This window comes from Gymnoscopelus braueri (assembly GCF_963280865.1).
Source record: "Gymnoscopelus braueri genome assembly, chromosome: 17".
In the NCBI taxonomy this organism is placed as follows: Eukaryota; Metazoa; Chordata; class Actinopteri; order Myctophiformes; family Myctophidae; genus Gymnoscopelus; species Gymnoscopelus braueri.
In genome coordinates this window covers 27,155,648-27,180,489 of record NC_137617.1, presented here as the reverse complement: position 1 = coordinate 27,180,489, position 24,842 = coordinate 27,155,648, and the positions used below count along the sequence as shown (strand labels likewise).

General features: G+C 45.6%; 1 protein-coding gene across 1 annotated transcript in view; it reads right to left on the bottom strand.

Annotated features, from left to right (window-relative positions):
• Window positions 1–19,446, bottom strand: part of ntn2 (netrin 2) — a 57,836-nt gene extending 38,390 nt beyond the window's left edge. The window contains exon 1 of the mRNA XM_080454857.1: window positions 18,034–19,446. Coding sequence (XP_080310983.1) covers window positions 18,034–19,111 — 1,078 coding nt within the window. The 5' untranslated portion in view covers window positions 19,112–19,446. The remainder of the gene's footprint in view (window positions 1–18,033) is intronic.
• Between the last annotated feature and the right edge of the window lie 5,396 nt (window positions 19,447–24,842).

Genomic DNA, 24,842 nt, shown 5'->3' with positions numbered 1-24,842 from the left:
AACATCCAAAAGGTAAGAAAAAAGGCGCTAAGAAAAATACTTTAAATTGCCACATCATCCGTAAAACTATGTACCCGTATTTCAGTGATCTCACAACTAAGCAAACTAGCAAGTAGCAACGGTGAATAACATAAATAATAACAATTACCGTATTTTCCGCACTATAAGGCGCATCTGAGTATAAGGCGCACCTTCAATAAATGTATTATTTTCATATATAGGGCGCACCGCATTATAAGGCGCATCCGCACTATAAGGCGCACTGACGGTGCGGCTTATAGTGCGGAAACCAAGGGAACCAATATTGATACATATAAGGCGCATCGGATTATAAGGCGCATCCGCACTATAAGGCGCACTGACGGTGCGCCTTATAGTGCGGAAAATACGGTATTTGAAACGCAGATTGCGGGTGGTTACAGATCCGTTTTTACGTCTGGAGATTCCCGGCTAGGACAGGCTTCAGACGCGCCTCCTCAGGAGACTTTGCTCAGATCTTACAGGATAATATCATTTAAACGGGTGGATGGCAAATAGATGATTGATATATGTGGGCAGATTCGGATGTCAGCACATTTCTAATACTAAAGCGGCCGTGATGAAACGGAAACAACTCTCAGAAAGAAATGACATATACAACTGTTTGTGATGATGCATAACGGTAAATGCATGACATTACAGTAACAGTCAAGGGCTCTATAGGTTTTATATCCGGCCGCTGTTAGAGCTGTTAAATGTGGACATGGCCATAAAACAAAACAAAAAACAGAAAACATAAGGCAATAAGTGTTAGTACGATGCTGACTCTATGCTTGATCACTTGTTCTTGTTTGTGAAATGCTGCTCATACTATGTATACCGATACTTAAAGCACATTAGATTGATCCTGTTGCTTTGTACATCTGCACATGATCACTTTGCACATTTGGGTGAACATTGCTGTTTTTGATCATAAATTGGCTGCACACGGAAACACTGCTAATTATTATACGTTACTGTGCCTCTCTAAGACAAGTCCCTAGGTATTAGTGTAAAGCCCTATCACTTTATATTTGTATATTTTATTACTCTATTTTTTTCCTTCTTGCTTTAACCCTTTTAGACCTGAGGCCGATTCTACAAAATGTCTTCTAATTCCTAACTGTTTTTTGAAAAAACGTACTTTATGTCAGTGGTTCTCAATCTTTTTCATGTCAAGGACCCCAAAATGTATATGTATTTGGCCGCGGACCCCCATCTCAAAATATCTTGTTCCAGGGATCCCCCAGAAGCATGCACTCGGCACTCGGTGCCGCGCTATGAGCTTGTATATCTGCTATTTTTGAATAGCCAAAGTGTAAAATAATGCTTTTTAGGTCAAATCAAAAAATAATAAGTCAGTGACAAATAAAAACTTCTTGAATCTTGCTCAGCATTCCAATGAAAAACCAGTTGTTTGGCAACGGTTGTACAGTGTGGCCAAGACACAGCATCTGTGCAATGGAAAACACTTGAAGCAACTGTAGTGTGGAGTCACTGTCTGGAGTGATGTTCAAGAACAAAGTTATGTCTCACCCTCACACGCTGTGCCACAGAAGACTGACCGCTGTCAACACGTGGCATATATATATACAGCACACTAAAAAGAGCCTTTAACCTTTAAAGACCTGGAACGCATCTGTGTCATTTTTTTTTAGCTAAAAAAGCATTATTTTACACTTTGGCTATTCAAAAAAAAAAATCGTGAAAATGTGTGCAACTCTTTGAATATATATATAATTTTAAAGCACTTTTTACTCACATCTTTGCTTCTGGGGGTCCCTGGAACAACATATTTTGAGATGGTCCATGGCCAAATACATATCATTTTGGGGGTTCTTGAGATGAAAAAGTTTGAGCACCACTGATATAGAAACATACGTTTTCAGAAAACTGTTGGGACTTAGAAGAAGACGTTTGTAGAATTGGCTTCAGGTCTTAATGGGTTAAATAACTCTGATCAGCGCATTGTGTGTACTGTGTAGCTATGGAGCAGCCAATGTGGTGGGTGCTGGTCTAAAGCACTGGTTCTCAATGTGGGGTCTGGGGACCCCCAGGGGTCCTTGAGGGGGTTCCAGGGGGTCCTTAGCAAAATGAGAAACAATCCTATTTTAAACTTCGGCTAACAGCCGGTCCAAAAAAAAAAAAGAAGAACTTTCTCTTTTTTTCCCCAGTACAAATCTACTATTATGGGGGTCCCTGGTACAACATATTTTCGGATGGGGTCCGCGCCCACGGCCAGATACCAATTGTACCACTGGTACAAAGAGAGGGTGCAGAGAGTAAAACTATATAAATCCTGAAGCCTTAACCACATTAACCCTTATCAAACAAATTCAAAATGATTCCGAAAGATTCACAATAATCAGAAATTGCTAAAAGAGAGCTGCGTTGTGAGCATGTAGATTGGCTATTTTATCAATTAGTCTTACCACAAAGTATATACCGTAGGGCTTAGTTGGCTAAACATACACTGCTCCACGGTTCTTTTAACCACTGACACCAGACCTGTCCGTTCACACTCTATAACCGACAGCATGTGTAGGATGTTTGGGGTAAACGCTCTTGCAGACACGAATGCGTACACACAGACATGCACACACACACACACACACACACACACACACACACACACACACACACACACACACACACACACACACACACACACACACACACACACACACACACACACACACACACACACACACACACACACACACACACACACACACACACTCTAGTATGAGCAGTAAATGCAGCCAACAATCTAGACAGTCCGTGTCAACCCCAGACAGCAAAACCACAGCTAAACAAACTGAAGAAGAAGAAGAAGAGTGGGAAGAGGGCTGGTTCTGTCCTTCACAGATAGACAGACAGACAGACAGACAGACAGACAGACAGAGACTCTCCACAGCACTCTGGATCCAGCTGCCACCACCAACACCGGCTGACGGCCCCAAACCACATATTTTCACAAGAACGCTTTAAGGGAGGGGGGGCAGAGAGCGCCCAGAGGACTCTAATAGCATAAAGTGAAGCAGCGAGCAGGATATTTTCTGACAGGAGGCTCTCAAAACAGCAACGTCAGCAAAAAAATAAAATAAGAAGAAATACAGTCCTTCACGTAAAGGAAGATGTACTGTAAGATATATCATGTGCTGAATGTGATGCTGAGGGACAGCCTGGAACCTCAACAAAATTCAATTACAGTAGGTTGGGTCGGGTGAGACAGACAGACAGACAGACAGAGAGAGAGAGAGGGATAAAGAACATCGGCAGCGTTTGGGCACCTCAGCTGGTGATTGCTACCATCTGTGTGAGAGCTGGTGGTGGGGGCACGGGAGTGCGGGCAGCTAGCAGAGCGAGCAGGCTGGGTACACTATACTGCAGTTTGCTTTGGCACACAGATGAAACGCAGCATCGCAGATCGCAGGGCTAGATTCAATGTGGGTCTTGTAGTACGTGCATACACGCATACCTGCTGTGCGCGCGCACGCACACACACGCACACACACACACACACACACGCACGCACGCACACGCACACACATTAACGCTGTTTGCCGTCCTAAATATTGATTTCAACATGTTTCCACCAAAGCCCTCGCGGGTGACTTCATGGCAGGGGAAGTGCCTTAACTCCCCACTGGCCAAATTGATCCCCCTTGTCAGCCGGGTTAAACCACTCCACTTGCCCAAAGTTGTAATAATAAGTAAGAGTGAATAAAAGTAGAACTCGACGCCAAAAAAGCCCAAAACCAAGAGAAAGCTTGTCTCGGCCCAACAGCGCGGAAACCTTTTTTGTTTCAAAAACCCATAACACACATACAGTATACACACACACACACACACACACACATACAGTATACACACACACACACACACACACACATACAGTATACACACACACACACACGACACGTGTACACATGCACACACAAACACACACACCGCTCATGCTTGTCAGCCTCACTACGCTTTAGCTCCTGCGTCTCACGCTAACCGCCCCAAAGGCATCATTTCATAGGGCTGCTGATTTTGGAACAACATTCCTCGCCTGTGTAATTATTTGAAAGCACAGGAGGTTTCTTTTTCAATGCCCCCCCCCCCCCTCACCCCCACCTCTCCCTTTACTCTCTCTCTCCCTCTTAAACCCTGCAAACCCTCCAAACACCCCCACCCTCAATCTCCCCTGCTCATTTGGGTGTCACGCTGTAAGTAATTGAAGTGTCGAGTCCCCACTATAGCCTCCAGCGACAGGTGGCGGGGGTTGGCTGGGTGGTGTGTGCATGTCCGTGTGTGTGTATGTGTGCGTGGGTGGGTGGGGTGGGGGTTCTTTGAGTCAATTAGCAAAAGCAGGAACATGGCACATACATGTAATAACAACAACTCAGCTCTTGCTCTCTTTTTTTTACCTAGACATCCTGTATCTGGTGTCTGAGGTTCATGTCACATTGCCCTCTAGGGTTGGACGCAGGAACTTCAACCACATTATATTGGACACTAGTCTACCAGCAGCAGCTGTGACTTTGAAAGCTAGGCAGCTTGCATGATTGAAAGAGCGCTCCGAAGTCAAGCCTCAGTTATACTTAGTCCTAGCGTGCCGGTGTCGTGCTCAGTAAATAGCAGATTTACAAGGTCACAACGCGTCACGAATGTGACGCGTTGTGAGCTTGTATATCTGCTATTTACGCCCTGCAACACCAGCGTGCAACTAAGTACAAATCAGGCTTTAATGGTGTACATGCTTTTGTTCCAATTAATTATGAATAACCACCGCAAAATGCTAATTATTGGTTTGCATATCTGCTTGTTATTGGCAGAATTATTGTTGTTTTTCTTTGGAAGAAATGACGAAGAGTTGGAATGCAAGCTGACACACCACGCTGCTTTCCAAGTGTTTGATTGAGAAAGCATGTACTCAGTCTTTATTCAATTTGGCATAATCATGCAACCTTTGCAAATTGAGCCTATTTTCGTGTTACACTGTTTATATATGTGTGTGTGTGTGTGTGTGTGTGTGTGTGTGTGTGTGTGTGTGTGTGTGTGTGTGTGTGTGTGTGTGTGTGTGTGTGTGTGTGTGTGAGAGAGAGACAGCTTATACGCGGGTGTATGTGCGAGCGAGGGAGAATGAGATCATTTCTTGATCGGCCATCAGAAAATGTGTCTTGATAAATATGTTTGCAGGATGGGAAGGGAACATGGGGCTGACCTCTGCCTGCCCTTGCCGGGAGATGTGGCGGGGAGAGAATGCTGAGAAAAGATGGAGCACCACTTTTGTAATTGTAATTAGCATCACTTAACCATCTGCCCCTTGTCAGAGTGTGGGAGAGGCAGAGCGGGATGTTCTGAGAGAGGATCGGAGAGAGAAAGAGAAAGCAACAGAAAAAGGAAAATGAAATTAAAAAAGAGAATTAAAGAAAGTTTGGGATGGCCGTGTTTTGCAGAGTTTCCACAGCTCTGCATAGATGTGACGGCTTAGTCCGAGCCTTATTCCTGGCCGGCCTTTACCATTTGACACACAAACACACACACACAGGCACGCCTCCTGGATCGCGCTTCTCTCGGCAAGAAACCCATCGGTTAAAATCCCCCTAATTCCACTTAATAGATTCCAAAAAACAGAGGCCGAGCCAACTGCAAACGGTGCCTCTCCAAAGGTCACCTCGCGGCTCCTTCCTCCTCTGTGCCTCTGATTTCAATTCAAACACTAGCTTCATTAGCATGTCAGACATGATCTAATAGCATCTATTATCTAAAGGGGTTAGCAGCTTTTAAGAATTCGGGGGGAATTCCCTTCAGTCTAATTACATGGATTGATGTGTAATGGCAGTGTAACCCATGTGAACCATAGAGCTACTAATAGGGGGCCTATTTATGTAATTTAGAGGTGTAGTTGCATTCCGTTTCCACTGGAGGGCGCATTACACTCTGTCCTTGCAAGTTGAGGTGTAGAGGTAGGATTACATCCTGGTTACTTCCTCATTCCTTCTTGCTAGAGAGGTCTGAGAAGCTGCTGAGACAACTCATGGTATGATTACAACACAAAATAACCATTCATTGTTGATTATGTCAATAATATATGATAGCTAATAAGCACTTTTCTTATTAGAGCCCAACTGTGATCCTGAAGGAGAAAGAATTCAGTCAAGTATTGTTTGAGAACCCTGGTGAGTGAACAGCTTGTATTCACTAGGCCTAGGGTTAGCTTCAAGCCTGTTGTTAGCTTGTCCAGCTACATACTTTGCTTACTATTTGAGCCCAGATACCTTTCTTAAAAACCAATCAGGGGTTTATGACCATTGTGTCTAATGTTTAACATGCTTTGGTGCACTCTGTATCATTGCAGTGATGTATTAGAAGCTAACTATGCTAATCGCGATTAGCATTAAGCTAACTGCATAACATGTGGTGATGCCAGGTTACATGGTTAAACACCAGGGGTGCATTCTACATGTTGTGTTTACATCAAAACCATTCAGTTTGAATGGATTAAGTCACTTTAATGCTCTGTAGTAGCTACAACTACAAGGTCATTGTAACAAGGTTGAATGATAAATGCACTTATTGAATAAGTTCATGATAAAATTCATGGTTAAAGGGGAATATACATAACATTAATGCTCCTATGTTCCAAAGTATTAAAAAGGTTAAAAAGCCTAAAAAGAATTACATTACACCTAAAAGGTTGATAAGAAATTCATTTGTAAATAATTAATGTGTCATGCTGTTAATATGTTTTGTGCATTATATGCTGATTCATTTCATGTAATGGATGTATTTCCTTTGTTAATGGTTATACATGATTTCACTGTATTGAAATATATCCTTAATTATTGGTTATATGTTAAAAGAGATTAAGAAGAAAATAAGTTAATGAGGTTTCATTCATTTATAAGAACACAGTAATTTACTATTCTGCACGTTGTGTAGATTGGTTTTTGACAACCCCAGAGAAGTCTTTCGGAAACCCCAGAAGAGGTCTGAAATCTGTGATGGCGAGCCAAGCCCAGTAGAGTCTGTGGATGGTCGTGGAAGCGGTGTGGCCAACCGTGGGACCTGCCACAGAGGATCGTACTTGATTTACCGACAGATAACAGATAAGATCCAAACTGCTTTCTCTGCCGAGAAGCAGTCCTTTCTCCCATTCTCCTACACTGCTGTCTCTGCCCGAGTAGCAGTGCCCCTCCACCCACGTATACTGAAACCTCTGCCCGAGGTCTTACCCCATACACCCACGTATACTGACACCTCTGCCCGAGGTCTCCTTTTCCCTACACACACACACACCCTCAAAGGAAAGAACTGAACTAAGGAACTAAGAAACTGAACACTCACTCTCTTTGGATCCCCAAATCCTTAACATAGAGGGAACATTCAGGTTAAAGGTCAATTTAACCTATGTGGACAATTTATGTTATTCTTCTATTCTAAGAGCTCTCTTTATTATTTTTCATACTGCAGCGCTGCAACTGTATTGTATTGTATGTATGTTAATTGACTGCTGTTGCGGAGGCAATAAAAGACAAGTCAATACTGTTCAACTCAATCTTTAACTCTTGGTGAGTTATTCAAAGGTAACCACTAACGAACCTAGGTTGATGTCTAGCGCCTCTTGTTCTCTGTCATCGGGGCGGGAGAGGGGGCGCTACACAAAGTTGGCGAGCCAGCCAGGAGTGATCTAAAATCATTCTTAGGGTTCGTGGGATATTTTCGCCGTTACGTGAAAGACTATTCCAAAATAGTAAAGCCCTTGAATGATCTGACCGGAGGCTACCCACCGTACAGGAAAGGTCGAAAAGTAACACCCTGCCCCGGAAAGTACTTTAACCCCAAAGAACCCCTTACCAAACGGTGGACCCCTGCCTGCCAAGAAGCCTTTGAGGCAATCATAGACAAACTCACCACAGCCCCAGTACTTGGATTTGCTAATGCAGCGTTACCGTATGTTCTCCACACGGACGCAAGCACAATTGGTCTAGGGGCTGCCCTATATCAAGAACAGGATGGCGAGATGCGAGTTATCGCCTACGCTAGCCGAGGACTCTCGTCCAGTGAAAAGCGGTACCCAGCTCATAAGCTAGAGTTTCTGGCCATGAAGTGGTCCATTGTGGAGAAATTTCAAGACTACCTTTACGGAAACACATTCACGGTAGTAACCGATAACAACCCATTGACATATGTCTTGAAGTCCGCCAAACTGGATGCTGCTAGTTACCGGTGGTTGGCTGCTCTTTCCACCTTCGACTTTAACATCAAGTATCGAGCTGGCAAAAGCAACCAGGATGCAGACGGCCTTTCAAGACGGCCTCATGATACTCTGGCCGATGATGATGTCTCTCTTGAGGAACAGGAGCGAATAAAACAATTTGCTTCTCACCATCTATCTTCATCTCCCGACCAACACGATCTACCAGCTGACCCCATTAATGTCCTGTGCCACCGCCATCTCCTAAGTGAAGCAGACGACAACCTACCTTCTATCACCTTGGTAGAGTCCCTTGCTCTCACTGCTGATGCTGTACCAGACATCTATGGCGAGGAGGAGGCACAAGGTTGTTCCACAATACCTGCCTACAGCGAGGAAGAACTCCAACAACATCAGAGGTCTGACCCAGACATTGCACATGTTGTTAACTTGTTGGAGGCTGGAGATGAAGCCAATCCCAACCTCAATCCTGACTCTTTAGAGCTGAAGTTGATGCTCAAAGAGTGGAAACGTCTGGAATTGAGAGATGGTCTCCTCTATAGAACTCGCAAAACAGAAGATGAAACCACTTACCAATTTGTGGCCCCTAAGTCCCTACGTTCCACCATTCTCACGTGCCTCCACGATGATATGGGGCATATGGGTGTGGAACGAACTCTCGACTTAGTTAGGACAAGATTTTATTGGCCTAAAATGGCTGCAGAAGTGGAGAAAAAGATCAAGTCATGTGGACGTTGTGTCCGAAGGAAAACACCACCTGAAAAGTCGGCACCTCTTGTGAATATCAACACAACTCGTCCCATGGAACTGGTATGCATGGATTATCTTTCCCTGGAGCCCGACAGTCATAATACCAAAGACATCTTGGTCATAACTGATCACTTTACCAAGTACGCTGTCGCTATACCAACGAAAGATCAGAAGGCTACGACAGTCGCAAAGAGTCTTTGGGAGCAGTTCTTCGTGCATTATGGGTTTCCGGAACGTCTGCTAAGTGATCAGGGCAGGGATTTTGAGTCTCAACTCATCAAAGAGCTCTGCGTCCTTGCCGGTATCACCAAAGTACGCACAAGTCCCTACCATCCAAGAGGAAATCCGGTTGAGAGGTTCAATCGAACTCTTCTCGGCATGTTAGGAACCTTAAGAGAAAAGGATAAAAGTCACTGGCGTGATTATGTAAAACCCCTAACCCATGCCTATAATTGCACCAAGAACGAGGTCACCGGGTTCAGCCCGTATGAATTGTTGTTCGGGCGTCAGCCTAGGCTACCAGTGGATATTGTGTTCTGCTTACCTGTTAAGAATGGTACTCCTAAATCGCATTCTCAGTATGTGAAAAGCCTGAAAGCCCGTCTTCAGGAGAGTTATGAGATTGCCACCAGAAATTCTCAAAAAGTTGCTGACCGAAACAAACGCCGCTTTGACAAAAATGTAAGAGAGTCAACACTGGAGGAAGGTGACCAAGTGCTAGTAAGGAACGTGCGCTTGCGAAACAAACACAAGCTTGCAGATAAGTGGGAATCTACTATCTACAAAGTCCTTAAAAGATTGGGAGACTTACCTGTGTACACTGTACAGCCCATGAATGGAAATGGTCCCAACCGAACCCTACATAGGGATCTCTTACTCCCTTGCGGTGACCTAATAGAACCAGAGGAGACTGAACAGGCCAAACCAAAGGTTTCCCGGCCAAGAACCAGGAGTAGTCAACCTCAGCTCCCTGAGGAACACTCTGATTCTGAGGATGACTCAGGTTTCTGTCCTGACCTGTTGTCAGTTATTCCGGAGGAAATGCTTGTTGAAACATATGCAATCCCAGGAAGACAGCAACCCACTGTGACTCCAGCAGAGGAGATGCCAGTTAACTCCTTGACCTCCCAGCCTCAGGAAGAGACAGATGTGGCCAGTTCCGCTGAGTTGCTTACTGAACCCGATAAAGCTCCTCCTGAGACGGTTGAAGGAGAGGAGCCAGAGATTATGATCGTGCAACTTCCTGCTGAAGAGGATGTGACCTTACCGGATGTGACAAATGAAATCCCAGCTTCTGCTGAGGAAGACAATGATGAATCAACAGCTGAAACTCCAGCTGAGGCTGAGAACGACAATGTTGTATCTTCTATTCCTGAGGATGGAAAAGTTGATGAAGTCCAACAAAACACTGAGTTGGAAAATGAACAAACCTCTGAGACACCAAACACAGAAGATGGAAGTGTAAACATTACAGATGGAGAAACAAACGACTCTACACGTAAATCTGACAGAACACGGAAACCCCCTGACCGTTTTCACTACCTTCAGTTGGGTAAACCCTTAGCCTCCTTTGCACAGAGTCTTTTGCAGAGTTTTAATCAAGCTCTAGACACCTTGACTGACTATGATGGTTCCTCTATGGACCATAGAGCAGCGCATGAAGGGACTCATGCAGAGTCAAGGGGGGAGGGTGTAACCCATGTGAACCATAGAGCTACTAATAGGGGGCCTATTTATGTAATTTAGAGGTGTAGTTGCATTCCGTTTCCACTGGAGGGCGCATTACACTCTGTCCTTGCAAGTTGAGGTGTAGAGGTAGGATTACATCCTGGTTACTTCCTCATTCCTTCTTGCTAGAGAGGTCTGAGAAGCTGCTGAGACAACTCATGGTATGATTACAACACAAAATAACCATTCATTGTTGATTATGTCAATAATATATGATAGCTAATAAGCACTTTTCTTATTAGAGCCCAACTGTGATCCTGAAGGAGAAAGAATTCAGTCAAGTATTGTTTGAGAACCCTGGTGAGTGAACAGCTTGTATTCACTAGGCCTAGGGTTAGCTTCAAGCCTGTTGTTAGCTTGTCCAGCTACATACTTTGCTTACTATTTGAGCCCAGATACCTTTCTTAAAAACCAATCAGGGGTTTATGACCATTGTGTCTAATGTTTAACATGCTTTGGTGCACTCTGTATCATTGCAGTGATGTATTAGAAGCTAACTATGCTAATCGCGATTAGCATTAAGCTAACTGCATAACATGTGGTGATGCCAGGTTACATGGTTAAACACCAGGGGTGCATTCTACATGTTGTGTTTACATCAAAACCATTCAGTTTGAATGGATTAAGTCACTTTAATGCTCTGTAGTAGCTACAACTACAAGGTCATTGTAACAAGGTTGAATGATAAATGCACTTATTGAATAAGTTCATGATAAAATTCATGGTTAAAGGGGAATATACATAACATTAATGCTCCTATGTTCCAAAGTATTAAAAAGGTTAAAAAGCCTAAAAAGAATTACATTACACCTAAAAGGTTGATAAGAAATTCATTTGTAAATAATTAATGTGTCATGCTGTTAATATGTTTTGTGCATTATATGCTGATTCATTTCATGTAATGGATGTATTTCCTTTGTTAATGGTTATACATGATTTCACTGTATTGAAATATATCCTTAATTATTGGTTATATGTTAAAAGAGATTAAGAAGAAAATAAGTTAATGAGGTTTCATTCATTTATAAGAACACAGTAATTTACTATTCTGCACGTTGTGTAGATTGGTTTTTGACAACCCCAGAGAAGTCTTTCGGAAACCCCAGAAGAGGTCTGAAATCTGTGATGGCGAGCCAAGCCCAGTAGAGTCTGTGGATGGTCGTGGAAGCGGTGTGGCCAACCGTGGGACCTGCCACAGAGGATCGTACTTGATTTACCGACAGATAACAGATAAGATCCAAACTGCTTTCTCTGCCGAGAAGCAGTCCTTTCTCCCATTCTCCTACACTGCTGTCTCTGCCCGAGTAGCAGTGCCCCTCCACCCACGTATACTGAAACCTCTGCCCGAGGTCTTACCCCATACACCCACGTATACTGACACCTCTGCCCGAGGTCTCCTTTTCCCTACACACACACACACCCTCAAAGGAAAGAACTGAACTAAGGAACTAAGAAACTGAACACTCACTCTCTTTGGATCCCCAAATCCTTAACATAGAGGGAACATTCAGGTTAAAGGTCAATTTAACCTATGTGGACAATTTATGTTATTCTTCTATTCTAAGAGCTCTCTTTATTATTTTTCATACTGCAGCGCTGCAACTGTATTGTATTGTATGTATGTTAATTGACTGCTGTTGCGGAGGCAATAAAAGACAAGTCAATACTGTTCAACTCAATCTTTAACTCTTGGTGAGTTATTCAAAGGTAACCACTAACGAACCTAGGTTGATGTCTAGCGCCTCTTGTTCTCTGTCATTGGGGAGGGAGAGGGGGCGCTACAGCAGCATAAGCAGAATATGGGAAATAATTTGAGTTACTTTGGCGATTGAGTTTAATTTAAAAGGATCTCCCTTAACCCATTAAGACCTGGAAGGGAACGCATCTGTGTCATTTTAAGATGTCTTTGGCTGTTCAAAAATAGCAGATCTACAAGCTCATAGCGCGGCACCGAGTGCCGCGCTATGAGCTTGTAGATCTGCTATGTTTTTTAAAATCGTGATTGTTTTTGCAAATTTTTGAATATATATTTTTTTAAAGAAAAACATTAAATATGTTGTTCCAGGGACCCCCCAGAAGCAAAGATTTGAGTTACAAATGTTCACGATTTTTCCAAAAATAGCAGCTCTACAAGCTCTCTGTGCCGCGCTATGAGCTTGTATATCTGCTATTTTTTGAATAGCCAAAGAAATCTTACAATGACACACAGACGCGTTCCCGGTCTTAAAGGGTTAACTTGTAGAGAAACATAAAGCCAAAAAACAGATGCCCCTCTCGAACCACCATACCTCTCATTCCAGAACCGGTTGGGTGTGCCAAAACGTCCTATAAAAACATCCAACAACACCACACCCGGGCCAGACACAACCATCGCTATTACTACAGCTCACCTCACCTGTGTGTATTTGACAAATCGTCCCACGTGGCCAGTCAAACAACCTTGCCGTGACCTCTCTCCGTGCGTAATGCTATGAATGGAAAACAGCGTGACCGACCGGTGCTACGCGCTGGGAGTGGGGTTTGGCTCGGCTGCTCCATTAGCGATGGATGGTGTCTGGCCCTCGAGCTCGTGGTTGTCCCAGAGTGATACTCTGGGACTTACGGTGCGAGCTCCGGGTCCAACAGAACCCAGCAGGCCTGAGTCCTTAATGAGGGAGTGAGTGAGGACTGGAGAGAACTGAAGGTCCTTGTGTGACACAGCCAAACACAGGACCGTGGTAGCTACGAAGCAGAGAGCCAGAGAAGCAGGGGCTGCTGCTGCTCGACCATAAATTATCATCAAGTCAAAAAGTCACGTTGCCCTCTCTTGCCTGATGTAGCCACAGAGAACAAGTGCCATTGACTCCCCATAGAGATCATTTGGTTGACTGTTTCAATTCTCAGGACTCACCCCCGCCACCCACGACCCCAACATATACACGCTTTATCGGTACCGGTAACTAAACAGCTCTCATCTAGTCTACTGTTTCCCGGTTTTCTCATCTGGCTCTGACCGAGTAGATAAATCATAGCGTTTTTCCATCATGTCTTTCTCAAAGCAAACAAGACGTGCTCCTTTTTTACTAGGCTAGCCCTCTCCAACTGCTAGAGCCGGGGATTTGTATACCAATGTCTTTGGGCAGGAGTCATGGCAGGGAGAGGCGTGTGTGTTCATGGTTTGTGTCTGGAGACGGTCCCTGCAGCTTGCCAAGAGAGCCCAGACAGTAATCTCTTGACGAGGGGCATGTCAAACAGTGAGATCGGTGAACAATCAAACGGACCATTTGCCGCTGTTGCAACACTAAGCAAGACCGAATAAAAGAGACTGTTTTGATGATTGCAGTGGTGTGCTCAAGGCTAGAGCCGAGATTTGGTAAAGCAAAAGAAAAAATACAATATTTCAATCCAACAAGGCAATAACACTTAACACATTGATTGCCAAGATCGCATTGATGCGTTCTTTCCACAAAAAAAAAACACAGATTTGGAATGATCGATCGTCACTCAGAGAAGTAGTATGTGGATATGACGTCATCGCAAAAAAACGTCACATCCGTTCATCCCAACGATGGGATTTTCTGAAAAACAGCTGTAACTCAGTTTATTTTTTTTTGCATTGAAAACCACCCGTTTTCAACGGGCCGTACCCCCAAAATGGCGGATCGCGGTTGGAAGGTTGTCGTTCCTATGGATACACAGATACCTCCGCCAACCCACAGGGACTATTTTTTTTTGTTTTTTTTTCCACTGCGTTTCAAATATCATCGGATTGAGGTAATTACGCTGACAAGGGGATAGAAAACTATGTTTAATATCTTGGCAATCAAATGTGTTAATGTGGAGTAATATACGTCGGCTACAGGGCCTGTTATTTTTCTCTGACAGAACATCAATAGCTGAATTGTGTGAAATCTTATGAATTTAGCCTGAAATGTTGTATGACAAGTGTGATCGTGTATTGTTATGTCAAAATGGCATCGCAAATACAGCACTGAATGGCCTTGCCCTTGAATTGGGGTGGATGCCATGTTATTGATTTGGCTCTACACTGTATCTACCCGCCTCCACCAGCATTATGAATGTCATGTTCCCACAAGACTCTCCCGGTCAACTTAACCTTGTCATCACCCGATCGAGGGTCGCGACCTCAGCCAACGCCCCAGCCAGAATCTCCCTCCAACCCAAACGCTCCAGGGCCCCACAGAGGAAGGCTCTGGTGAGACCCGAGGGACCCCCTCAGCTCCATAACATGCCACTCTCACACACTTACCCAGTCAAAACACACACAACTTGGCCGCACCTCTGGCAAAGCTGCCACAGAGGTGTGTCCCACAGGGCTCATACAGTGGCCAACTACTTTTTTTTTTTTTTTTTCTTCAGCCACACCAGAAGGAAATGGCCACGCTGAGAAATCAACAAAAGGGAGGGGACGTTATAAGAATAAGCTTCCGATTGCAGAGACTTTAAATGCTCTCCTGCTGTTTCCAGAATATTCTGGAGCCTGTCCTGTGGTGGAGATATACCGGAATAGAGCCATAAAGAGGGCTTTTGACACATGGAAACGGGGACACCTGGGACCGACATTTCGGCATATATCCGGATATGTGATCAGGTATAGCGTGTGACGAGCATTAGCTTTTTACTGCCCTGTATCGGCGCTGGGATTAAGTCAGCAGAAGTTGGCCGGCGCAGGCGTGCTTGTTTGAGTCCAAGAGTCATGGATGGAGGTGACATATCAATCCCACTGAGAAGGGGGCTGTAGTATATACGGGAAACAGGGCGGAACTTTCCGGAAACAACGACATAAGGACATAGGGAAAGAGGAGGTGTGTGCGAAGAAGGGAAGAGCGAGAGCACACCGATAGTTTTACAGGATATTATTGTCTTGGGGAGGCGGGGTGGGAGCGAGAGAGAGAGGGGGGGGGCACTTTAACAGAAGAAAGAGGCAGAAAAACAGTTGGATAAACGGAGCACTCTGATGCTTTTCTTTTGGCTCTTTCACTTTTCTTTCTCTCTCTCTCTCCCATAAGCAGATCTGGCACCACTCAATGCTAAATATGATTTCAGGCCAGCACACACAGGGCAATTACAACATGTTAGAAAAATATACACTGTTTTTTTAATGTTCAACTACAACTTTAATTTTTTTCTCTTCCTGTGCACTGGTAATTTAATTTTGTAATGGGGAAAGGTTAAAAGGCGGACAGTGGCTTCTAATATGGTGTTATTTTCCTACGCCAACACATTTTTATGACAGGCAAAATTGACCTGAATTAGGTTCCACCTACGTCTGTTTTATGAAAACAGTAAAACTCCACCGCCGAAACTACCACACAGCAATAGTTTTTTTGACAACAAATTTCTGCATGAATAAATAGATGACTATTCTGTCATCGTTACCAAAGCTTTTGTACGTTGCTGAAAAGGGTTTATGGGCTTGATATTAGATTACGAGGGGAAGAAAAAAACCGTTCACCCTATCATACGGCGGTCCTAGCCCAGTACAAAGGTAATCCGTTTACATTAACCCCTTAAGACCGGGAACGCATCTGTGTCATTTTTAGATTTCTTTGGCTATTCAAAAATAGCAGATATACAAGCTCATGAGTGCCGCGCTATGAGCTTGTAGAACTGCTATTTATTTTTTTTTATCGTGAAAATTCGTGGCAAAATTTTGGATTAAATATATTTTTTAAAGCGAACATTTGTAACATATTTAGTTCCAGGAACCCCCAGAAGCAAAGATTTGAGTTACAAATGTGCGCCGAAAAAAACATTTGCACAACTTTTCATGATTTTTCAACAATAGCAGATCTACAAGCTCGTATCTCGGCACTCTGTGCCGCGCTATGAGCTTGTAGATCTGCTATTTTTGAATAGCCAAAGAAATTTAAAAATGACACACAGATGCGTTCCCGGTCTTAAAGGGTTAACAAGTCACAAAAATTACTGTAATTTCACTTGGCAAGCTTTCAGAACATGTCTGGGTGTTTTTTTTCTCCTTCTTCTTCTAAGCATGTCTAGAGGTAAAAGGCAATCACTGCCAAATAACATTCTTGGATGACTTAGCCGCAGTGGAGTGCCAATGACTGGAGCTGTTGTCATCCAGTGTTTAGACTTGTTCATAAGGGAGAGAGGAGGGAGAGTCTTTTTTTTTTTTAAACTCTGCACACAAGTCCAGAAAACATCAGGGGAGTGCAGCAGGCATGTTTCAATAAAGGAACAGTAAAAGGGTTTGCTCTAAAGTTAAGTCTGACGGGAAATACAGGGTTGGGAGGGGCCTGTGTTTTGAGAGGCACTGCCAAGTTTGCCAGCAAAACCACTACTATATGCCACCAAAACCAGGAAAACTCTTCACCTGTCTAAACACAAGCTCATCTGGCCACATTTTTTTTTATGTTTATCCATATGACAGTCATAAAGGGGTCATCAAAACTCCATTTAATTTCCTCTCTCTCTGTTTCTCTTCCTCTTGCACCAGTTAAATACAAATCATAAAATTAAGTTCACTTTATTGCCTTTAAATGCTTCTATTGACGAACAAGGACAATGTCACGGCAACCAAGGGTAGTGGCTAAAAACCAGATTCACAGATTTTTACCGAAGTGACATAACTGGAGTAAAACTTTCTGTACAGATTCAGTGGCGTTTCAGAGACACAAAGAAGAATGCTCAGTTTCGAGGCTGCTAATGGAACATTATAGCTAATTATTCCAATACTTTCTGAGCTAAGCAACAGTAGTTCCTTTCGGCTCCTTCTTGCATCACAATCACACAGCTGATGGGTGTGCAACAGGGCTCACTCCCTCGTCCCGTTCCCTCATTAGACATTCTGAGCTGCATTGAGGGGCCTGTCACAAAGCAGAGAATGCCTCCTTCATTCATGGGGAGGGCAAGCAGAATGAGGTGAAAAAAAAAGAGAGAGAGAGAGAGAGAGAGAGAGAGAGAGAGAGAGAGGCCTAAAAATAGGATATTCAACAGAATGAACTTGTCTCTCAGTCATAGAACATTTACATGATCTTCTAGCGGCAGCCATTGAATTGACGTATAGTCCACTGCATGCTATTTCTATACTGTGCAGCATTCATCTCCATACGCCTACATTTCCAAACAAGCTGTGAAGCCAGATTTAGGACGCAGCAATATTAGAGAGAATTACAATACATACTAAAGATGTAGCATCGTCATGTTCCAGACCCTATTATTCTGCTATAATAACTTTTGGCCATGGGTGGCAGCACTGAGAGAATTGCTCCATGTTTTACACAGGAAATACAGCATAGAAAACGGTACATTCTGCAACATGATACATCTAACATTGACAAAAAAAGGGGGAAGAAACTTACGCAGACACTCGTTCGCCTCGCGGGCGCTGGCCCTCTGCCACGGGCGGTCGTAGTGGAACGGCTTGCAGCGGTCGCACTCCGGCCCCTCCGTGTTGTGCTTGCAGTCGCACACCAGTTTACTCTCCTTGTCTTTCAGACAGCGCGAGGCGTGCCCGTTGCACTTGCACCTCCCGCCCACCTGGAAGTCCCCCACGGCGTAGAAGTAGGCGGGCAGCGCCAACGACACCGACGCGGGGTCGTCGTCCCGCCCCCCGCCGCCGCCGTTGTTGCTGCTTACCACGCCTAGTCCCAGCTCGCGGGGCAGCTGCGGCCGGCTGAACACCACGCGGATGTCGGTGACGGTGACCCAGTCCTGGAGGACGGGGCTGTTGTCGAAGTCCTTCCCGGAGGGCCGCCCGTCCAGCGTGCTGAACGCGATGAGGCCGCCGGAGAGCGGGTAGAGGTCGGTGTGGCCGTCCGTGCACAGCGCCTCCTGCTCGTTCTGCTTGGTGATGGCCGCCCTGTTGGGCCGGTTGTACACGCGGCGGCACTGCGACGAGTAGAACTGGTAGGGCGTCCAGCTCTTGCCGTAGTCCATGCTCTTGTAGACGGCCAGCGACTCGGGCCGCGGCGAGCAGAACTGCAGGCTCACGTAGGTGATCTCGAACTTCTTGCCCAGCGACAGCGTGAGCGTGACGTTGTGCGGCGAGGCGTGCAGGTTCTCCGACTGCCAGCAGGTGAGGTTGTGGGCGGAGTTGAGGTCGGTGAGGTAGGAGGCGGGGCGCGCGCGCCGCGGGTCGGCCGCGTCGCACACGTGGCACGTGCGCACGGAGGGCCGGTCGTCGGCGCGCTCCACCACGCTGCAGGAGCGCGACGGCGGGCGGCCGCAGACGCTGGACACCGCCACCTCCTTGCCGAAGGCGGCGTTGATGAACTCGGGGATGCAGCGGCGGGCGGCGCCCGCGTCGTCGTAGCAGGGGTCCAGCGGGATCTGCTGGCCGGCGAAGGGGTTGGTGGAGCCGTGGGGGGAGACCAGGACGGAGGACGCTACGACGCTCAGCCCCAACATCAGCAGCAACCTCCTCCACGGTTCCTTCATCCTGTTCAGATCGCCTCCGTGTGTGTGTGTGTGTGTGTGTGTGTGTGTATAGATGTCTCTCTCTGAGACAGTGTCTGTCAGTGTCTGTATGTAAGAATGTGTATATTCTTATTTGCAGATATGTTTGCGTGCATGTGTGTGTGTGTGTGTGTGTGTGTGTGTGTGTGCGTGTGTGTGTGTGTGTGTGTGTGTGTGTGTGTGTGTGTGTGTGTGTGTGTGTGTGTGTGTGTGTTTATGTGGACATGCCTGGGTGTGTGTGCGTGTGCGTGTGCGTTCGTGTGTGTATGTATGTGTGTCAGTGGAAAAGTATACAGAGACCCGTACTTGAAGTTGACCTCTGCTTTCCCTGTCAAAGTGAAAGAATAAAAAGAAGAGAGAAAGTCAGTGTCATTGACTGATGTCAACAAACAATTTTGTACAATGTCTAAGTGGGGGCATCTTCAAAATTAGATTTTATATTTCCTTTCGGAAAACAACATTCAAAACACATTCGAAGTCGAACCCAGACTTTCATGCAACACAATAATGAGTAATGAACATTTCCTTTCACTAAAAGCCTGAGAGAGAGGGGGGGGGGGCTCAAGAGAAAGCAAGTGACCATTTAAAGAGAGACATTAGTAGCTGAAAGCAACTGCATCCTGAATTTTAATGCCGACCACTCATTCAGTGCTTCCATTCAGGTCGGAGCTGGCCAGGCATTCTGGTCATGCTTGAGTGGCACGGCAGAAGTCACCCCAAAAATCACTGCTTAAGTGGTTGAAGGAGTGGGCCACATGTGACCTCAGCCAGCCTACTGGTATAAAGGTTGTAATACCCCAAGCTCAAAACAGAAAGAGAGCCAGCGGACGTGTGTCACGTTAGCTTGAAAATTGTCACGCTTTCTTTGCTTGAAAACCGGTTATTTTTGGCGAGTAACACGGCCGTGCGACGACGTATAAATTAGGCTGAGGAACCTCCATGCTACAGCGTCAAAAGGTACCTGGGTGACATCATTCACAGGACTCACAACAAGACAAGGGGGCCTCTCGGTTCCAAAAAAGGGAGGCAGGGAGAGAGAGAGAAAGATGTGGGAGGCAGAGAAAGAAAGAAATAGATGTATATATGGCCTGGGGCTTTTCCTTCCTTAATCCCTTCTTACTTCGCTGGGTGTCAAAGCTATAAGGACCCCATTGACAGCCGAGAGCTCGAGGAGGTGCCCCGACCCTCTTAGCGAGGAATTTATTAAGCTACAATGAATCGCAATTCCTCCTCCTCCTCCTCCTCCTCCTCGCGCCCCTCTTCTCCCACTCGTCGCGCTCCTCCGTCTATGGCATCTCTCTCCTCTCCTTTTGGTTGAACAAAAGGGCCGCCTCCGCATCCACTTCAGTGGGAAGGCAGACAGGCCTGGTTTAAAGGGAGTCGCAAAAAAAAAGACAAAAGTTCCGTTCTTTTCTTTTTTTTGCAGAAGGGTCCAAAGCTAGCGACTCTCTGAACACAGCAGAGAAAGAGCCCAGTGGTCCGGTAAAACAGGGCCCCTCTTCTCTGCTCAAGTGCTTAAGCCGGATCATTTGGCCTCTCTCCTCAAGCTCATAGAGGGTGTTAAAGAAAGACAGAGTGTGTGAAGGAATTGTGTGAAACAAGAGGATAGTGAGAGAGAGCGAGAGAGAGAGAGAGAGAGAGAGAGAGAGAGAGAGAGAGAGAGAGAGAGAGAGAGAGAGAGAGAGAGAGAGAGAGAGAGAGAGAGAGAGAGAGAGAGAGAGAGAGAAAGAAAAGTGTCTGCGAGTGAAGTTGTTAAAAGTACTCGTGATATCTCTTATAGGCCTTGGTAGTTTTATATAATTTTCCCGATCCCGTTGTTTTATTTGACATTAATTAGAATTTGAATCAGACAGAAATCATATAAAATGTATCCTTCCCTTCGTTTTGTATAGTCCTGAAATGTCCGTTCATGTGGACACGCCTTCTAAACCAAACGCCCCTTAAAAACATGATGAAATAAAAGTCACACACCTTGTAAAAATCACCGTAATGAAAAATGGAACATGGGAGTGGGGGCGCTCATAAATGATTTGGCAACGGAGTGGAGCGGAGGGGCCTGGGCCTGGCCCGGGACGGATGAGGACATTGATCAATGGGAGGTGTCTGAGAGGAGGGGAAGGTTAAAGTGGGCGCGCATGCAGGGGAGTTCATCAGGCAAGGCACTCCATCAAAAGGCTTGGCCGACCCCCGCTCGCCCACAGGGGAGGGCAGAGAGAGAGAGTGAGACAGCTGATTGAATTAGCCCCTCATTAGCATCTGCAGCCCGGCTTCCATCAGTGGTGCGTTTATCATGGAGGAGGAAAGGAGGAGAGGAGGTGGGGGAGACTTTTGTGAGAGGAGAGGGAAGGAAGGATGTAAGCAGTGGTGTAGTACCAAAAGTAGAAAGTATAACTCATTATGCAGAAGGTCCCATTTCACAAGTTTTCAAATGCATGAAATGTATACAAATCTTTTGAAAATAGCCGATCTACAAGCTCACAACGCGTCACATTGCGACGCGTTGTGAGCTTGTAGATCGGCTATTTTCAAATGGCCGAAATGTATATACAGTAGGGCTGAAGTGGGTAATGTATGTTTGATAATAATAATCAAAATCTACAAAGTAACTAGAAGCTAAAGTTTTCAAATAATTGCAGTGGAGTAAAAAGTACAATATTTGCCGCTGAGATGTCGTGGAGTAGAAGTAAAAGTAATGAAAATTGGAAATACTCCAGTAAAGTAAAAAATACCTCAACATTTTACTTAAGTACAGTACTTAAGTCAATGTACTTAGTTACTTTACACCACTGGAAGTAAGGAAGGAAGGAAGGGGAAGAAGGAATGGAGGAGAGATAGTTGACAGCTTTGGAAGCGGGTTGCGAAGGGACGGGGCAGAAAACAGGTGTCAAAGATAAGACAGAGAGAGAGAATTATAGAGATTGATGGTAATGATAGACATGTGGTTTTTAGGGAGTCCGAGAAAGTTGGGGGAAGTTGAGAAATTAACATGCGGGCGGGAAAGCACAGGAGACCGAAAGCTGAAACGGAAAAACTAACATGGGTTAATGAGAAGAAAAAGATAAAAGCATTCTACAGGCAAAGAAACGGAAAAGAGAGATACAGCCGGACGCCGGGAACGAAAACGGCGGGGAGAGCTGACAGTGATGAAGCAGGATCGACTCGAGGGAGGGCGAGTGAGGACAGAGATGAATGGGAGCGGTAGGAGAGAGAGAGGGAAAGTGACAGAGATGAACGGTGGGAGTTCAGGGAAGGACATAAAAAATGACAGCGAAGGGGTCGAGAGAGAGAGAGAGAAAGAGAGGGAGAGAGAGAGAGAGAGAGAGAGAGAGAGAGAGAGAGAGAGAGAGATGCACAGATTAAGGTGGAGGACTGCATTGGTCTGTGTCAGACTCTCTGGATGCCTAAATATGGTGCGGTCCACGTGCAGTCGGGCCTGCCGGGGAGATTGTTCCAGGGGTCTGGTGCTGTCAGGCACGTCTGGCAGATGAGCGTGTAGGTTAAACAGAGAGAGAACAGTGACATGGCTTCTTAATCCCGCTGCTTAAACCCCTCTGAAATAAACGCTAGCCGCGTAGGTCGAGCTAATGGTGTCCCTCAGGCTATAATCACAACCAAGTAAGGGCCCTAGCACACACCGAGGAATCAAAAAAGAAAAGAAAAAAAGATCTGGTCTTAATGAAGCAAAAACCGCACACTGGTTCTGTATTCCTGTACAAAGGGCAAAACATGATCCATTTCCACAAAAAAAGTCTTAGCCAAGATGTCAGTGTAGCTGGCTGACCTTTGAAGTGCTCTGTGAGATTCTGTTTCAGCAAGAAAATTTCTCTGCTCTCAGCGTTGACGGTGTGTTTAACAAGCCGCATGCTTCCCCAACAGGGGCAGACATTGTCTTTCATTAACGGTGGTCGAAAGTAGCAACAGCTGTGTACTCCCGCATGTCTTCTCTTTTTGGAAGAAGGCGAGAGAGACACCACACTTTAGAAAAACGCAGTGAGCAGTTAAAGGCCTGTGGAATTTAAAAGGGGAAAAGGTTTAACATATTAGATTTGATCGTCCGTCACATTGGACTGATGCCATCAACCAGTTAAGTTAAAAGAAAAGATGTTGCTGCCAAATAGCCTTTCCAGAGTGGATGGATGCATCGAGCGCCGTCATGATTGCAAACCGTCTTGGCAATCCCTCACTGCGACATTCCCCCTATATGGATTAATGGATATAGGGAAAACGAATGGGCTTGCCGGTAAGATGGCTTACTTGTGGACTCCCCGGTGGCCAAAGCTACAGCGTTAAGTAATTCACCCATTAATATATGAGCAGGGAATTTGAACGCAAGAGAAAGTGATGAGCCTTTTACGGGAAGTACACACTGGTATAAAAGGCTCTACTTAATCCTGCCCGGGACTTTTTTGTGTGCAATTGGAGCCGATCCAACAGTGTTGGGCTGTCGATCACCTATTGACAGACCAATTAGAGAAGGCAGGAGATTAATGGAACAGGAGGGGAAATGATGGGTGTTAGAAAATGGTGAGGGGAGAGAGAGAGAGAGAGAGAGAGAGAGAGAGAGAGAGAGAGAGAGAGAGAGAGAGAGAGTGGAGGAAAGGAACCAGAAGGAAGGTGAGTGAGAGAGAGAGGGTGGTCTCCGCTGAGGCATTCCGGGGAAGGTTTTTTCAGCTTCTCCCTGTCACTGGGAGATCATCTCATGTTGAGTTGTCTCTCTTTCAAGCAAAGGCTCCTCTGTCAGAGTTCACGGATTAGGAAAACAGGAGTTGCTGAGAGGCTTTATTTGGCCTGGGCGTGGAGGTGGAGGTGGGTGGGAGGTCGGGTGTGGGGAGGACCGGGGTGGGGGGGGGGGGGCGAGAGGGCGGAGAGAGGGACAGCTGAGCCACTCTGTGTGCACCGAGTCGGAGGCTTTCACGCTGTGGGGCAGGGCACACTGGCTGAGGTGGCCCCCAGCCTCCATGCACAATGGGGCTGAATGGAGAGGGCTGTGGGGCTGGTATACTCTTTGATGACCCTGAGTTGAGGCCCAGAACGATGCCCTGCTGTCCCTGAATTATGCCCTTACAGTAGTCCCCGGTGGGGCTATTAGTAGCCGCCCCAGAGTCATGGAGGGCTTTTGTAATAACCTAACAAGAGGAGCCGTCCGTCATCATAATCATCCTCGTGGAAAGGGGACTGTGAAGATATATAATATAGTACATGCATACAGTGTACATATACTGTATATCCCCTTCGCGACTCGGCTCACCTGCCTCCAGTGTTGCCAGATTCTGTGAGAGAAACAAGCAACCAGGTGGTCTAGGAAAACCAGCCCAAAAGAAGCAACTATGGGCCACATGAGCACTTTAACATAATACATCAGCTATTTGAAAATAGCAGATCTACAAGCTCACAACGCGTCGCGATGCGACACGTTGTGAGCTTGTAGATCGGCTATTTTCAAATAAAATATTAAGGGGAAATTATAATAAGCAGATCTGGCAACCTTGCCTGCCTCTCGCTACCACTGTCCCAGAAGGCACCTACAGTCCACACACACACACACACACACACACACACACACACATAAAAAAAGAATATATATATACACAAGTCGTATACACTCAAGCACTTTTTACCTCTATAGATAATTCTCCACGAGTAGATCATCCAACTCCCTACATAGTGCTTTCCTTTCTCTGACACATGCAGTTACACACACAACCATGACTGA